The 18037-nt window shown below is 42.7% G+C and overlaps 1 protein-coding gene across 3 annotated transcripts in view; it reads left to right on the top strand.

Annotated features, from left to right (window-relative positions):
- Nucleotides 1–18037, top strand: part of VWA3B (von Willebrand factor A domain containing 3B) — a 189178-nt gene that overhangs the window by 145057 nt on the left and 26084 nt on the right. For all 3 annotated transcript variants that reach the window (XM_068268166.1, XM_068268165.1, XM_068268164.1), the window contains exon 29: nucleotides 1535–1703. In XM_068268166.1, coding sequence (XP_068124267.1) covers nucleotides 1535–1703 — 169 coding nt within the window. The remainder of the gene's footprint in view (nucleotides 1–1534; nucleotides 1704–18037) is intronic.

An 18037-nucleotide genomic window follows, 5' to 3' on the forward strand; every position in this document is an offset into this window, starting at 1 on the left:
GATGGGCACCATAAGTAGTATAACTTCATTTAAATTACACACACTGTTAAATACCTCTCTTATCCTGTTCTTGATGGTGCTCATGTGACTGCAGCAAAAATCCCCCTTTTCTCTCCTACAGGCACTGTGGGTGAAGCACATTGTAGGTTCACATTGTAATAAAATTACAATACTAACGGAATATATAATGACAAATATTTAGAGGTTGTCTGCAGTGAAATCTGAATGTCAAATGAATCAGTAGTTGAGGAAATACTGCTTGCAGTGAAAGATAACCCTGGCTATTTCCCGTCTACCTCCTATTAGTCTTTGCTGTGATAGATACCTTCACTAGCCAATAGGAAAGCTCACTTTATCTAAAATTTCATTTTCACCAGATATTAGCAGCCAGAATCTCTGGAAACATAGAGTGTTTGGTATATAGTGTTGACAGAGGATACAGCAAACTGTATATGTGTATTTTAGTTATCTTATAGGACCGTTTTCTCTTGCCAATGTTTGTAACGGATTAGCTAAAGAGTTGAAGAGAAACTCCGGCCAAAAATTGAACTTTATCCCAATCAGCAGCTGATACCCCCTTTTACATGAGAAATCTATTCCTTTTCACAAACAGACAATCAGGGGGCGCTGTATGACTGATATTGTGGTGAAAACCCTCCTACAAGTAACCCTCCTACAAGAAAAGTTCGAACTTTTGTGGGAAATAGCTGTTTACAGCTGTTTCCAACTGCCAAAAACTATGCAGCAGCTACATCACCTGTTAACAGTAAAATGTTCACTGGAGTTCCTCTTTAAAGAGAAACTCTGACCAAAAATTGAACTTTATCCCAATCAGTAGCTGATACCCCCTTTTCCATGAGAAATCTATTCCTTTTCACAAACAGACCATCAGGGGCGCTGTATGACTGATCTTGTGGTGAAACCCCTCCAACAAGAAACCCCTCCCACGAGAAAAGTTTGAACTTTTGGCAGTTTCCTGTCTGTGAACCTTGTTGCATTGTGGAAAATAGCTGTTTACAGCTATTTCCAACTGCCAAGAACCATGCAGCAGCTACATCACCTGCCAACAGTAAAATGTTCACTGGAGTTCCTCTTTAAGGTACCCACTAATGAGACTATCTTGATTGTACAATTTTACCAAATCTATGCATCAGAATGGTAAATTAAGTGAATATACTTTGAATGGATACTTTTGATAGTCCCAAATATTACATGAAGATGGTAAGATTGTCATTTTCAGTGGGCACCTATATGCAGACATCAAACCAACAAACATTGAATCCTGTAATACATTTATTCACCAACTGTACATGGTTACATTTCTTCCTCAGGCATTATACAGAACTGGATCAGAACCAGAAACAAAAGTGTATGTAACACACAGAGACTTCTATTTGATTCTGTAGGCTCCATATGATTCATGGGTACCTTTAGGAATGCTTTAATATTAAAAATTATTCACACTATCAAAAGTTAACCAACCCTAAGCTAATTTCAGCCTATTTATTCCTTCTGTCACATTTGTCTTACACAGGCAATACAGAGATACCTTAAAGATTTAGCCGAACTGAATTCTCAGCAAGGAAAATATAAACTGGAAGAAAAACAAGAAGAGGAACAAGACCTTACTAAGCAAAAAATTGATCTTCTTGAAAAACTGAACCTGCTGATACCCATTAGCAGCACAAAACAGGAGAAGGATGGTAAGAGCTTGCTTCTGTGCATGCTGTGTTTTTCCTTAAGTGCTCATTGACACCATTGATTTCTCTCTTATTTGGCCTGGTAGGAAAAGTAGATTTCAGGTAAAACATTAATAACCCTGCAGAAGGCTTTAGAGGTTTATTCACCAAACAGTGCATTACAGCAACTGCAAAGTTTTGCAACCTAAAACCAATATCAATTAAATATAAACAGAAAAAGAACACAGATTAGTTGTTATTTGTTACTAGTAATTCCACATTGCTGTTTTCTCAACAAGTTCAGTGGTGTCCAACTGTCCATTCTGAAAAGTTAACCAATATACACTTGTATGAATGATTTATCATTGTGCTCCTGAAAATTAAATTGGAGGGCTACAGGTAGACTACAGAGAGCACAGTTCAGTCACCTGTTTAAATCTCTCATGTGCTTTCTAATTACGGTAATTCTACCTGAAAAAACGATGCCTTATGTTCTCCAATGATCTCTTGCCTAAAGGACCTAGGAATAACTGTACTTACACACATAAGAACAGCTATCTGTATGCCTCCCAAAGTAGTGCACAATAAAGTAAAACTGGGTACCCTATTTTACAGCGTGTTATCATATCTATTCCTGCCCTGGTAAAAAAAGGCATGGACATGCTTGTAGCCGCACATGGTCTTATGCCTAGGCATGCACACCTATACATGCAAATGTTTGGCATTAACAGCATGTGCTGATGATGATCTCTTGGAGTCCAAAGGCTTGTTGTGTTGGACTGTCTGCTATATTAGAGGCTGAAGTTTTACTTGCTGGGCCAAGATTCTAGGGTGAATGCCTGAATCAATGCAGTAGTTGCAACCATGTTATCTTGTCTCACTTGTGGTTCATGTTTCAACCTACACAGCACCATTAGGTGAAACATGATCATAATCTGCCAATCAGACATTACAAATTGATCACCTGAGCAGATCAGTCAGGTGGTTCACCAATAACTCTCTTTGAGATTAATTTCTACAGAATAAATTGATTCTCTGTAGGAAAAATCAGTAAAATATAAAAGCTGGATTATATGACTGTAAATTGAATCCTGTTTTAAACTACACAGCATCATTTAGTGAAACATGATCGTAACCAACCAATCAGACATTACGAATCGATCACCTGAGCAGATCAGGATTATATGACTATAAATTGAATAGTTAAAGTTATGCACTAAACCTGTGGTTCTTGATGGATGCATGTCGTGGAAGGGTCAAAGGAATCATTTGCATGTTATGACCACTAACTCATGTACTGAAGTGAAACTTCCAAATCCTTCTTTTTCAATTTAGGCAATATTATACTTAGAAGAACATAAGTGATCCTGAAAACCTGGCTTGGATTTATTACAAATTAGTTGCTAGTAGGTGGCGAAAGCCCTGTTCAACTGATTGAAATCCATATAATATTCCATAAATGTTTGCAGTACACAATGTTTCTGGATAACCTTCATGCATTGGATGTGGCTGCACAATACACAGCTAAAGAGGATGGAAAAAAAAAAAACATTTTTCACAATCGTCAGTAAATAAAATGATCAAGTTAATGGTGAGCTAGCCTGATCTGCATTGCAGATGGGCACAGGAGAGCAGTTACATGAACAGTCACAGTGATGGGCTGGTTTATCTGCACTGCCAGGTTGTGCTGGCACACTTTGAATGTTAGAAAATGGGAAAGGCAAAAACAGTGATTGAAATTCATGTATCTCAGACATGACCTATTTTCCGGAATACACGGCTATCTAAGGTAAACAAGCTATTTCTAAAATGACATATTTTTTTAACTATCTCCTATTTTAAGAGCAAATTAGTGTTTTAACACTAAGCCTAATGCCTTCAGAACAATCACTTCCAATTGGGTTCTGGGAAGCAAGCACCAGCAACAGTGGATTCTCTTATCTAATTAAAAAGTTCTGCTTTAAAAGCAGAAGACAATTTGCTGCAAGGCTAGATAATAACGCAGAGAGGATTATGGATAAACTTGCTTTCAGGTTCACTGATATTAAACAAGCTGTGTAATCAGTGTAGCGGTTTTTATTAATACATCCTAATGGCTTTAGTAGTGGAAAATAATTATTTACAGAGTAAGTCTAGATTGGAAAATACTGTACAAACTAATCTATAGATGGCAGAATTACTTCCTTGAAGACCGTTAGTAGGTTGTCAATCAAATGACCATCATGTCTGGGCTTTATTATAATAATTTACTTAACTTCACTATTCTCAGCAATCAGAATTTTCATAACTATGGGGTGGGCTACGCAAGAGCAGTGCACGGAAAACTGGCACCAAAGTGCAGCAGCAGACCAGACCAACCAATCAGAATCCTGTTTGTTTTTTACACATCTGAATCCCAGTTAAATGTTCATCTACTTCACTTTTACTCCTTTTTGACAATATTTGTCTTGACAAATCAATGCCTAAAAGCTGTTAAGTAATTCTATCTAATAATATCCCTGTGTCTCTTCATCATCCTGTCCCTGTGTCGGTGTTGTTGCGCTACTGCACATGTGCAGGACGGACAGCCGTTGGGACAGGAGGGCGGGGCTAGGGAGCCGGGCGGACGGGTGTGCATGCGCACACAGCGGACAGGTGCGCGCATGCACACTGACTGGCGGTGGCGGTGTAAAAAGACCTAGAGCCCATTCTTAAACGGGCTTAGGTCAACTAGTGGCTAATAATTACCTAAGAACTGATTTAGTGATGCGCTCAGTCATTTCAACATCATTAATTCAGACATCCATTTGAAAAGAAGTTCCTTTTTTATATTCCCACTAGCTGGTGGCCCGGTGTTGCCCGGGTATGTATTTGGCTGGTGTTGGCTCCGCCCACTTTTCTAACCCTAACACATAATTACTCAATGACCTAGTTTGTGAGCTTTGCAGTGTTTGGCATCAATAATTTGCATTGAAATGAAACTAATCTGATTGGACGTGGCTCCACCCTCTTTTCTGAATTCAAACCCCAGTCACCCAATGACCAACTGTGCAAGGTTTGAAGCTTGTGTCCTTAACAGTGCAAGAATGGCAGCAATTGAATATTCCCCTGGAAAAGCAATACATTAATTTGGATTGGCTTTTGTAGGCTCCACCCTCTTTTATGAATATTAATCCCAGTCACCCAGTGACCAACTGTGCAAAGTTTGAGAACCCTGCCATTAACTGTGTAAGAATGGCTGCAGTTTATATTTTCCCAGTGAAATTTGTATTTGTCTCCACCCACTGTTGACCCGGCGTTGCCCGGGTATGTATTTGGCTGGTATTAGCTGTGCCCACTTTTTCTAACCCTAACACACAATTACTTAATTACTCAATGACCAAGTTTGTGAGCTTTGTGGTCTTTGGCATCAATAATTTGCATTGAAATTAAACAAATATGATTGGCTGTTTGTGGCTCCACCTCCTTTTCTGAATTTGTACCCCAGTCACCCAATGGCTAACTGTACCCAGTTTGGGGCTTGTGCCATTAACAGTGCAAGAATGGCAGCAATGACATATTCCCCTAGAAAATCAATAAGTACATTTTGATTGGCTTTTGTAGGCTCCACCCACTTTTCTGAATATTAATCCCACTCACTCAGTGACCAACTGCACAAAGTTTGAGAACCCTGCCATTAACAGTATAAGAATGGCTGCTGTTTAAGTTTTTCAGTGAAATTTGTATTTGTCTCTGCCCACTTTTTGGTTATGGGAATAAAAAGTATCCTATATGTTATTCCAGGTTATGTACTATTTGTGTGCCAAATTTCATTCAAATCCGTTCAGCCGTTTTTTGCGTGATCGTGTAACAAACATCCAAACATCTAAACATCAAAACATCTGAACTTTCCCATTCATAATATTAGTAGGATTCTGACTGAATGTCTGCAAATAGACTATGGAACCACACTTGTTATCTTGACACAAATAAGAGGGGGTGGGTTGTAGAAATACCTATCACAATGTCAAAATACTTGAAATCCGCACCATCTATTTTGGGTTGTTGCCTTTTTTTAAAGCCGCTCAGAGACAGAGAACTTAAAGAGGAACTGTAGTGAAATTGACATTATAAATATTAATTTATAAATTATTTAGTCAGTGTTTGCCCATTGGAAAAGTTTACATCTCACTGATTTACTGTACATTCTGAAATGTATCACCGGTGGTGCCATCTTTAGTTCTGCCAGGTGATCTATACGGAATGTTTGTTTCTGAAACTTCTATGCACAGAGGGAAATATTGCTTACTTGGCAGTTGGAAAAATATGTTTTTTTCCCACAATGTAATGAGGTTCACAGACAGCAATCTGTCAGGGAGAGGTTTCACCACAATATCAACCATACAGATGTCCCTAATGATCTATTTAAGAAAAGGTTAAGATTTCTCATAGGAAGGGGGGTATCGGCTACTGATTGGGATGAAGTTCAATCCTGGGTTAAAGTTCCTCTTTAAGAGAGAACTCCACTCACTGCCATTCAGCTGAGCAGCTGGAGGTGAGAGCAGGTATTTGTATTATTCCCATGAAAGTCTTTAGCCAATCCACAAAAGGGATTCAAAGGACACTGCAATAAGGTGGGCAAATCTTCTCTTCAACCAAGTTAACAGGCATAGTTACTAACTATGCCTGTCAACTTGATCGAAGAGAAGATCTGCCCAATGTGCCCACCTGATTGCAGTGTCCTTTGAATCCCTTCTGTGGATTTGCTAAAGACTTTCATGGGAGTCCAAAAATATTACTCTCTCATTGAAACAAAGGCTGTGTGTGGCAACAGTGGTTAGTGAATAGGAGCAGACACTCCTGTGCATCTTCTGATGCAAGGTAGAAGTGGTATTGATCAGTAAAGATGGACCGTGCACTAGTGGTGATCTCGCTGCATTTTTGGAAATACCTTGATTGGTCAGTTCATAATTTAAAAAGAAACTCCGACCAAGAATTGAACTTTATACCAATCAGTAGCTGATACCCCCTTTTACATGAGAAATCTATTCCTTTTCACAAACAGACCATCAGGGGGTGCTGTATGACTGATATTGTGGTGAAACCCCTCCCACAATAAAACTCTGAGGACCGTGGTACTCCTGGCAGTTTCCTGTCTGTGAACCTTGTTGCATTGTGGGAAATAGCTGTTTACAGCTGTTTCCAACTACCAAAAAAGCATGCAGCAGCTACATCACCTGCCAACAATAAAAATGTCACCATGTAATATATATCATAATGTAAATCAGGGATTTAAAAGATTTTACAATGGGCAAACACTGACTAAATCATTTATACATAATTATTGTAAAAATAAAGCACTTTTTTTATTACATTATTTTCACTGGAGTTCCTCTTTAAATTCTTTTTGTAAACAGGTTTCCTGATCTTTTGGCAAACTTCATGGTTCCATTTTAGGCCTGCTTTATAGCAGAGCTCGGGACACTAGAGAAAAACACCTGTAGGAAGAAGACTTCATACAGCAAAGTCCCTGTTATCCGGAACTCAAGGAATCGGAGGTCTCAACTAATGGGGACAGAACCTTCGGCAGTTTGCAGGGCATAAACTACTTACCAATCCTCTGGGCACCGTCTTCTATGCATCCTGCAGCTCCTGGTGGCTTTCCAGCTTCCATGCATGGCTCCTGTCCTTTCGCCTGACCAGATAGGGTTTGGTGACACGTTGGGAGCTGTACATAGAGGGTGTTGGAAAAGTGCTGGGAGCTATAGAATGCATAGAAGACAGCGCCCAGATGATTGGTAAGTAGTCCCTGCTGCACGGGTGGGGGGGGGGACATCAGTAACAGCGACAGGTGTGCACACATCTCCTGGAGGAGTGAGGCAGCAGTGCATTGCTGCTGAAGGACAGCTCAATGGCACGAATGCAACTAATGGTTCATATGAACCAGGAAAATACAACTTCTGTCACCTAATTAGAGGTCAGGGTTGCAGTATCATGTATTGTATGCTCATCACTGCTCTACACCGTGTGAGAACCTTTCTCAATCAGGTTCATGTTGTCTTAGCAGTACATTATATGTGAATGTGACCTGCATACACCTTGAGGCTTTTTTTACACAGGGTTATGTTCCAAAACTTTATTATCTGCAGAAACTAATGACTGTATTTTGAATTACTAAATGCCAGATTTCACATTTATAGTTCAGCTTTTCTATGTACTGCTGCAATGCAAGATGACGGTTAGTTGCACATATAGTTAAAGATTAATACAATAAATACCCCATTATCCGCCACCAACGGGGATTGTCTGATGTTGGATAAGTGAGTTTCTGGTTGCTTGAGAGTCGGTGTTAAAAATAGGCCTAGCTAAAAAACAGTACTATACCCCACACTGTATACTTACCATAAACTCTGTATTCATGTTGAAATTCAGTCATTAAAAACAAATTAGGACAAAGGAAAGACTTAACTTCATGCAAGAGAGATTTATTACTGTATAAAGAAGATTAAACATAGATTTATGCATCCTGCAAGGCAAGAATTTTCTTTCTGGTTGCTTGAGACTCCTGGTTAAATGAGCTCTGGAGAACGGGGGCTTTACTGTACGTGGGGCAGTGTTAAGGTGGCCACACACCATGCAATTAAAAGATCAATTTTTTTACCAATTCAATTAATTCAATCGGTTGTTCCAAAAAATCTAGAGCTTGTTTTTGATCGATAAATCCGATCAAATTTTCTGTTTTTTTTTTTTAATTTTTGAAGATTGGACATGTTGGAAATTTCAGACCAACTTTATCAAGAATTGTATGGTGTGTGATGGATTGTCAATTACTTGATGTACAGTTCCAATCAATTTTTTTCTGAGATTTCAATTTTGGGGAAAAATTGAACATAGGTGTGTGGTACATTGGTCAGATTTTTGAATTGTTACAATCAGTCGGAAAAACTGATTGCTATTCTTGAATTGAACAGATATTTAAAATGATTGTATGGTGTGTGGCCACCTTTAGACCAGGAGTAGCCTTTTTCTAACTGGCTGCTACGGAATGCTTCCAACTGCCTGCTGTGCATGGTATTCAGTGACAGCCATTTACAGAGGTTACTGCTGATCATGGCAGAGTAGAAAAGTTGTTTTTTAGGAATGTAATTAGTATGCAGCGTTCATAATTACACAACTGCATGCAACTTTTAAAATAAAATTAACCATTTAGTATTTTAATTTTCAGTTGATGTGTCATTTCCAGGTAATAAATAGTAACTTGATGCATGACAATAATTTCTATCAAAGCATTTAGGCACAGAGAGAGATAGTGGAGTTTATTCATTGCACTGTCAGGTCCCTGAAAGCTGTTTTCCTTGTGGCAGCTGCGTTGCCACTTCTCATTTAGCTTTCCCAAGATGTCAGGAGATTATTTGTGGCCATGTTACTAGGACTAATCCTGGAGGTAGTCAGGGAGAAGTAAATATCAGTTCATTCAGTCTTCTATTGTGACAGGTTGCACTGTGCAGAAATTGTGCATGGGTTAATGTACCAGCTGCTGTAACTTACACAGTTATTAAGATTCACAGAGAAGTCTCTTATCAGTATACAAGGCAGAAAGATCTATATCTAAAAGAGATGTTATTTATTCAGCAGGCTACATTCTGCTAAGAGATGAGGGGTGGATTACCATATGATTGCTGTACTCATTAGTTAGTTTCTTATCTTTTTTTGTGATGAGTTATGGCAGTGGAGTGGTGTAGTAAGGAGTATGGAGGTATGAATACTTTACAGAACACGTTTCAAAATGGTGACCTGGCATAGTGACATATGCTAAGTATGACTTAGTTCTGTGATTAACAGATTGTCTACTGGATTTTAAAGGATTTGCTAGTAGTTACAGAAAGTGATTGGCCCTTGTGACAGATGAAAGATCAGAGACGGCCCAGTTCACACTCTGTGCAGTGCATTGTCCACGTGTCTGACCAAGAAGCAGGCTCTTATCTGTTGATGGACTCTGTCAGCACCTGCCTAGCTGACAGGAAAGCCATGTGCTGGGAGTCATGGGAAAAAAAGCTTTGAGATGTGGACTTTTTTTTTTTAAAGATATGAAATGTGAAGGCTGCGGTTTGTAAAGAGTACATTGGCACCAGGTCTCAGAGCAGTGAGTCATCATTGTAAGCCAGTCAGACTGTGATGAAACGCGGAAAAGCCGCTGTCTCTCAAGGCGAGGCGGCTGTTTCCGCGTCCAGCATGGCGTCACAACGCGGAAAAAACGCCGCATGCCGCTTAGGCAGAGCGGCGGAATCCGCATCGGAGGCGGCTCCCGCACTCAGTTCACTGGATACATTGCAAGACAGTACTGGTGTGGCTGGGACTGATAGTCCACCAAGATTCAGACTTACACGCGCGCGAGCACAGAGGCAGAGTTTAAATAGCAGTTAGAAGGGTGTCGGCTGACCAGCTGGGTCAGCTGACAAATTCTACTGCTCCCATTGGACCAGCAATTAGGGAGGTCCTGGAAAGGTCCTAGAGTATATATACTGCTGGTTGTTCACTTGCTCTTTGTCTGGCGTGCGATCACATATGTGGAAGCACCCAGATCCGTAGTCAGATCCGCAAGTGTGCCGGGACCAGCTGGAGCTGTAATCCTACACTTAGCTAGATTTTGTTGATAGCTTAAAGTACTAGTTTGATTGTGATTATTTGTTATGACTTTTGCCTGCCTTGACTACCCTTCTGAACTCTGATCTTGTACCTTGATATTTCTGATACCCCGTTACTGAACCCTGCCTGTACTTAGACTCCGCCTTTGCCTCCTGATCTTGTACTTTATCTGTCCGTGTGTGTACGACCTGGCTTGTCCGACCTCGAGAACCGACCTTACCGTTAGAGGCGGTTCCTCGCTCTGTTAGCGACCTTTCCTCCTGAGGGTCACTTCCAGACATCCTTCCTACTGTCAGTCTGACTCCTCCCGTCTTGGAGAGCTCAGGTCTGCAGAAGGAATCTGTGCAGTACTCCTTGCTGCACTGAGGCCTAGTCCTCAAAGTGTTACTGTTACACCAAACACTACACTCTACTCAGGTGAACAGAGGTTAACTAGTATATCGGATTATCGGTGAGACTGCAGATCACTTATAATCTGGTATATATCTGTATTCCCAGTGATACTGCAGATCACCAGTAATCAGATCCTCTCTGTGCTTCACCGATCGTTACAGAACGCCAGACCAAATACAAAATGGACGCAAACACTGATTGTCTGGGTGTACTTGCCACTTCGGTGGACAACATCAATCAAGTACTGGGCGCCCACATAACTCTTATTGATGCCCTATCAGGGTCTGTACAAACCCTCCAGACATCAGTGGATCATGTGCGATCCTCTCCTAGCTCTGACATACGTATGCCTGTACCTGAAAGCTTTTCCGGCCACAGATCTGACTTCCGGAATTTTAGGAGTAGAGTATTGTCCTATTTTGAGTTGAGACCCCAATCTTCGGGTACTGAGACCCAGAGGGTCACGTTTATAAAGACTTTGTTGTCTGGCAACTCCCAGTCTTGGGCATATAGCCTGCCCGCCGGAGACAAAGCTCTTACCTCTGTAGAGGAATTCTTTAAAGCTATGGCAGTAATTTACGACGATTCGGACCTTGCTTCGACTTCTGAGCGGAAGCTCAAGCTTTTGCGTCAAGGCGAAGGTCCGGTCGAAGATTACGCGGCCGAGTTTAGGAGGTGGTCAGTTACGGCCAGGTGGGACACTTATGCCCTATTAGATCGTTTCTTGTCAGGGCTGTCCGATGAGGTCTCTGATTTGATGTTAAGCCAGCCCGAGCCCAGAACAGTCGATGAGGCCATCTCAGCGGCCATCCGAATCGACCGCAGGCTGCGCTACCAAAAACAGACCAGGGGTAGTTCCCGTGTCAGAGGGGTATCTTACACTACGGTCCCAGTGACTCCACCTCCTACTATTTCACCTTCTCCCGTCTTGCCTCCATCCGAGTCGATACAGATTGCTCGGTCAAAATTGACCCAGGTAGAGCGAAGACGGAGAATGACCGAACAGCTGTGTCTGTACTGTGCTGAAGGGGGGCATATAGTACAGAACTGCCCTAACAAGCCGGGAAGATGCTACCGTTTAGGAGTGGTAGGGGGTAGCACCCTAGGTGCCCGGCTCATACCCTTAAACGAAAAACGTTTGCTCCTTCCATGTATGATTACATGGGGGGACAAATCTGAAGCCACAGAAGCCTTTGTTGATTCTGGCTCCGCGGCTAACTTTATGAGTTCAGAGTTCGCAGAAAAGTTGGGCATTCCGCTCACCCCAGTAAAACCACCTATCCAGGTTACTGCTGTGGACGACTCCCCGCTGCAAAGGGACCGTCCGCTGTCTCAGACACCAGAGGTGGAAGTCACTATTGGGGTTCTGCATAACGAAAGTCTAAGTTTCTTTATATTACACATGACCACCTCCACAATTGTTTTAGGAATGCCCTGGCTGCAGCTCCATTCGCCACAGATTAATTGGGCTACAGGACAATTAACTAGTTGGTCAGACTTCTGTTCCCAACAGTGTCTAGGGAAGGTGACTTTAGGTCAGACCAAGTTGCATGTGGAGGGGGTTCCCGAGCAATACTCCGAGTTCTCGGATGTATTCTGTCCCAAGGCTGCTGACAAGTTACCTCCTCATCGCCCTTTCGATTGCCCCATCGATCTCCGTGCCGGTTGTATGCCCCCTAGGGGCCACCTGTATAATTTGTCTGGACCAGAGAAAATAGCGATGCAGGAGTACATTCGTGACAATCTAGCCAAAGGGTTCATTCGCCCCTCCCGGTCGCCTGCAGGGGCCGGATTCTTTTTTGTTAAGAAAAAAGACGGAGGGCTGCGACCATGCATCGACTACCGTGGCCTGAATAAAATCACGGTGAAGAATCGTTATCCGTTACCATTGATAGACGATTTATTTACGCAAGTCACCAACGCTAAGATCTTTTCAAAATTAGATCTGAGGGGTGCATACAACCTGGTCCGCATTAGAAAGGGTGATGAATGGAAGACGGCCTTCAACACTCCCGACGGGCATTACGAGTACTTAGTGATGCCCTTCGGGTTGTGCAATGCGCCAGCCGTCTTTCAAGAATTAATCAACGAGGTATTCAGGGAGGTGTTGGGTAGGTTTGTACTAGTATACCTTGACGATATACTAATCTATTCCAACAACCTCCCCGAGCACAGGGTCCACGTTAAATTCGTGTTGGACAAATTGAGGCAAAATATGCTGTACGCCAAGGTGGAGAAATGTATTTTCGAGGTGACCACTGTCACATTTTTAGGGTATGTGATCTCCACCTCAGGCCTGTCAATGGATCCTGCCAAGGTCACAGCTGTCCTGGAATGGCCACAGCCAGTGGGGTTGAAGCCCCTGCAAAGATTTTTAGGTTTTGCGAATTACTATAGGAGGTTCATAAAGGGATACTCCACGATGATTGCCCCTCTTACCAGTCTCACAAAAAAGGGGGCAGATACCAACCACTGGTCTCCTGAGGCTGTGGCAGCTTTTTCTCACTTGAAAAAATTGTTTTGCTCTGCACCCATATTGAGACACGTAGACACCTCTTACCCATTCATTGTGGAGGTTGATGCCTCAGAAGTTGGAGTAGGGGCTGTGCTGTCTCAACGCTCTGGGCTGCAGGGAAGGTTGCACCCGTGTGCCTATTTCTCTCGGAGGTTTTCACCGGCAGAGAAAAACTACGACATAGGCAACCGGGAACTTCTGGCCATTAAATTGGCATTTGAAGAATGGCGCCACTGGTTAGAAGGGGCAGAACACACGATCACGGTGTATACTGATCACAAGAATCTGGAATACATCGAGGGGGCTAAGAGACTAAGTCCCCGACAGGCCCGTTGGTCGTTATTTTTTACGAGGTTCAGATTTATTATCACATACACTCCAGGCAGCAAAAACATCAAGGCAGATGCCCTGTCCAGATGTTTCGAATTAGAGACAGCACAGCCCCCCGCTCCTGAGTCCATCATTCCGCAGAGGCTGGTGTTAGCAGCCACAGAGACCTGGGAGGATTGGACAAAGGTTTTGGGTCCCTTTCAGCAGGATGTCCCTGAGGGAAAACCGGAGGGGGTCTTGTTTATCCCACTGTTTTTTCGTCTACAGGTCTTACAAATGTTTCACGCCCATAAGAGTGCTGGTCACCCTGGTGCTGCCAGAACGCAGGATCTGATTGCCAGGTGTGCTTGGTGGCCTTCTATGGCATCAGACTGCAAGGAATATGTCAGGGAATGTGCGGTATGTGCCAAAAGTAAACCCTCCCGGCAGGCACCTGTCGGTACCTTACAACCTTTACCCGCCCCGAGTGAACCATGGACCCACTTGTCCATGGATTTTGTGGGTGAGCTCCCCAGGTCTGAAGGCATGTCGGTCATTTGGGTGGTAGTCGACCGCTTCAGCAAAATGGCCCATTTCGTGCCTTTGAAAGGACTCCCCTCGGCCCAAGAATTGGCTGACCTATTCATCGTCCACATTTTCCGGCTGCACGGCATTCCGGAGAACATTGTGTCCGATCGGGGAGTCCAATTTATCTCTAAATTCTGGAGGGCATTTTGCCACCAAATGGGCATGAAGCTGTCTTTCTCGTCAGGCTACCACCCACAGACGAATGGGCAGACTGAACGAATTAATCAGTCTTTAGAACAGTTTTTAAGATGTTACGTTGCGGAGGCACAGAATGACTGGGTGAAGTTTCTGGCTTTTGCAGAATTTGCGCAGAATAATTTAAAGAGTTCTTCTTCTGGTTTTTCCCCGTTCCAGATTGTGACAGGGAGGTCGCCCAAGTTCTCCCCTTTGCCAGTTGCCTCTTCTCCGTTCCCAGCACTGGAGGATTGGCAGAGGTCACTCAGGGACAATTGGGGAATTGTTAGAGATAATTTGCAGAAAGCGTTCCAAAGTCAAAAGGGTCAAGCGGACAAGAGACGTTCCATGGAATGGAAGTTTCAGCCAGGGGATTTAGTCTGGGTGTCCACACGTCACTTGACCCTGAAGCAGCCTTCTGCCAAACTGGGCCCCAGGTTTGTGGGTCCGTTTTATGTGACCAAAAAGATCAACAACGTCACTTATACCGTTGATCTCCCCGCCAGCATGCGTGGGGTGAGATCATTTCACGTATCCCTGCTCAAACCTGCAGTCCATGTGGGCCCTACTCCTCCTCCTCCTGTCCTGGTGGATAGTCATCCTGAGTTCGAAATAGAGAAAATTTTGGACTCTCGCATTGTCCAGAACTCGGTACAGTATCTGGTACACTGGAAGGGATATGGCATTGAGGAGAGACAGTGGGTACCGGGGACTCGCATGCATGCGGATGAGTTGAGGAAAGAGTTTCATGCCCTACACCCCGAGAAGCCTGGTAGGAGTTGTCCGGAGTCCACTCCTCGAGGGGGGGGTACTGTGATGAAACGCGGAAAAGCCGCTGTCTCTCAAGGCGAGGCGGCTGTTTCCGCGTCCAGCATGGCGTCACAACGCGGAAAAAACGCCGCATGCCGCTTAGGCAGAGCGGCGGAATCCGCATCGGAGGCGGCTCCCGCACTCAGTTCACTGGATACATTGCAAGACAGTACTGGTGTGGCTGGGACTGATAGTCCACCAAGATTCAGACTTACACGCGCGCGAGCACAGAGGCAGAGTTTAAATAGCAGTTAGAAGGGTGTCGGCTGACCAGCTGGGTCAGCTGACAAATTCCACTGCTCCCATTGGACCAGCAATTAGGGAGGTCCTGGAAAGGTCCTAGAGTATATATACTGCTGGTTGTTCACTTGCTCTTTGTCTGGCGTGCGATCACATATGTGGAAGCACCCAGATCCGTAGTCAGATCCGCAAGTGTGCCGGGACCAGCTGGAGCTGTAATCCTACACTTAGCTAGATTTTGTTGATAGCTTAAAGTACTAGTTTGATTGTGATTATTTGTTATGACTTTTGCCTGCCTTGACTACCCTTCTGAACTCTGATCTTGTACCTTGATATTTCTGATACCCCGTTACTGAACCCTGCCTGTACTTAGACTCCGCCTTTGCCTCCTGATCTTGTACTTTATCTGTCCGTGTGTGTACGACCTGGCTTGTCCGACCTCGAGAACCGACCTTACCGTTAGAGGCGGTTCCTCGCTCTGTTAGCGACCTTTCCTCCTGAGGGTCACTTCCAGACATCCTTCCTACTGTCAGTCTGACTCCTCCCGTCTTGGAGAGCTCAGGTCTGCAGAAGGAATCTGTGCAGTACTCCTTGCTGCACTGAGGCCTAGTCCTCAAAGTGTTACTGTTACACCAAACACTACACTCTACTCAGGTGAACAGAGGTTAGCTAGTATATCGGATTATCGGTGAGACTGCAGATCACTTATAATCTGGTATATATCTGTATTCCATTTCCCAGTGATACTGCAGATCACCGGTAATCAGATCCTCTCTGTGCTTCACCGATCGTTACACAGACTATACTGTTTTGCAACCTGTTATCAATCCAAAACTACCTACTGTACAGTCATCCAAGAGGTTGGATATGCAGGCACTGTCAGGAGCTCCAATCCACCAGATGTTCTGTAAACCAGAACACGCTCCTTCACTGAGAGCTCCTGTTTATGCCATGGGGAGTAGAGTGGTATCTGTGTGCAGCATCACCGACTCTGGCTTTTCAGGAGGAAATTACAGCAATCATGCATGGCTTTCCAAACTGAAGATTTCTGTAGTCGCTCTCTCCTTCTTTTCCAACTGCACTGAACCAGCATAATCTGGCAGGAAACTACAATAGGAGATTGTTGCCCAGTTAGGTTTGGGTACTACTGTATTTGGTCTGTGTGCTTTACCGTGTTTTCATATATCACGACTGAAACACACATACTGCATCTAGTTTAACATATTGATATTTGATGTGTATATTAATAAAAGCGTTGCTAAACATTCACAGGAAGGAATCACCAATATGACCTACTAAACAAAAGTTTGCCTTCTTAAAACAGAAGGTATTTGTAATTATTCAGACTGATGGCAGCATATGATGCCTCCCATGATGCATCACTGCAGTATGCAAATCAACCTTTGTTATCCCTGTAAACTAACCACACCTCCAGAACCGCTGGCATGGATTAATGTGACTCTATGGGGTAGGACTTGAAGCACCCAGAGTTACAGATTACCCAAACTCTGACCAACTAACTAGTTGTAAAAGATGGAATGTTTATGTTTAAGTGTACACTTTTTTCCACAAATGCAGAGTTAAATGTATTTATTTCTGGGAGAAGGACAGATATAACAGTAGTGTTTTGGTACCTGTAATTTTCTATACCGCATGGTGTCTCCGTTGCTAGGGGACCAAAATTACAAAATTGTTCACTTAGCTCAGACAGTTCAACTGATACCCACTGCTTATTTCTTTCACATTTGTAGTACGGTACATTTATGAACCGCTTTAAATAGATGTTGTGCCATTATCTCTTTTCAGAAAAATCGCGTGTCATTTCGCTAAATGCATTTTTTTTTACCTTTAACTTATACAGCAACATGACATAAAAATAAAGATGTAAAATTGATTTTCAGTTACTGATTAGTTGTTTTATTAATATTAGCTTAGTCAGGCCACAAAAACAGCTACAATGTTATCTTAAAGAGAAACTCCGACCAAGAATTAAACTTTATCCCAATCAGTAGCTGATACCCACTTTTACATGAAAAATATAATGATTTTCACAAACAGACCATCAGGGGGCGCTGTATGACTGATTTTGTGCTGAAACCCCTCCCACAAGAGGCTCTGGTACCGTACGGTACTCTGGGCAAACTGCCACAATGTAACAATGACACACACAGGAAATGGCTGTTTATAGCTGTCTGTTAAAGCTAGAACAGCTACATAATCTGCCCACAGTAACAATGTCACCATGTAATACATGTCAGAATGTGAATCTGGGAGAGGAAAGATTTTACAATGAGCAAACTCTGACTAAATCATGTATACATAATTATTGTAAAAATTAAGCACCTTTTTATATTAAATTATTTTCACTGGAGTTCCTCTTTAAAACCACAGCATAAAGCAAACAGGAGATCTCTGTAGGTCTGTTCTCCATGCATGTATATATAAATATATATATATATATATATATATATATATATATATATATATATATATATATATATATATATATATATATATATACATGACATTTATTAGCTGTTTATAAAATTGTACAAATTGTGGGCAACATATAAGCAATACACTAAATGCAGCAGTAGATTTGCTGTGTGCATTGCTTTTCATATGTGTACCTTTTATCCACATTTTCTAGCAGAAACAACCTTTCTTTGAAATAATCCCTGTGTAAGGAAACGCGGAAATGCCGCCGTCTCTCAAGGTGAGGCGG

The sequence above is a fragment of the Hyperolius riggenbachi genome, chromosome 2 (assembly GCF_040937935.1).
Source record: "Hyperolius riggenbachi isolate aHypRig1 chromosome 2, aHypRig1.pri, whole genome shotgun sequence".
In the NCBI taxonomy this organism is placed as follows: Eukaryota; Metazoa; Chordata; class Amphibia; order Anura; family Hyperoliidae; genus Hyperolius; species Hyperolius riggenbachi.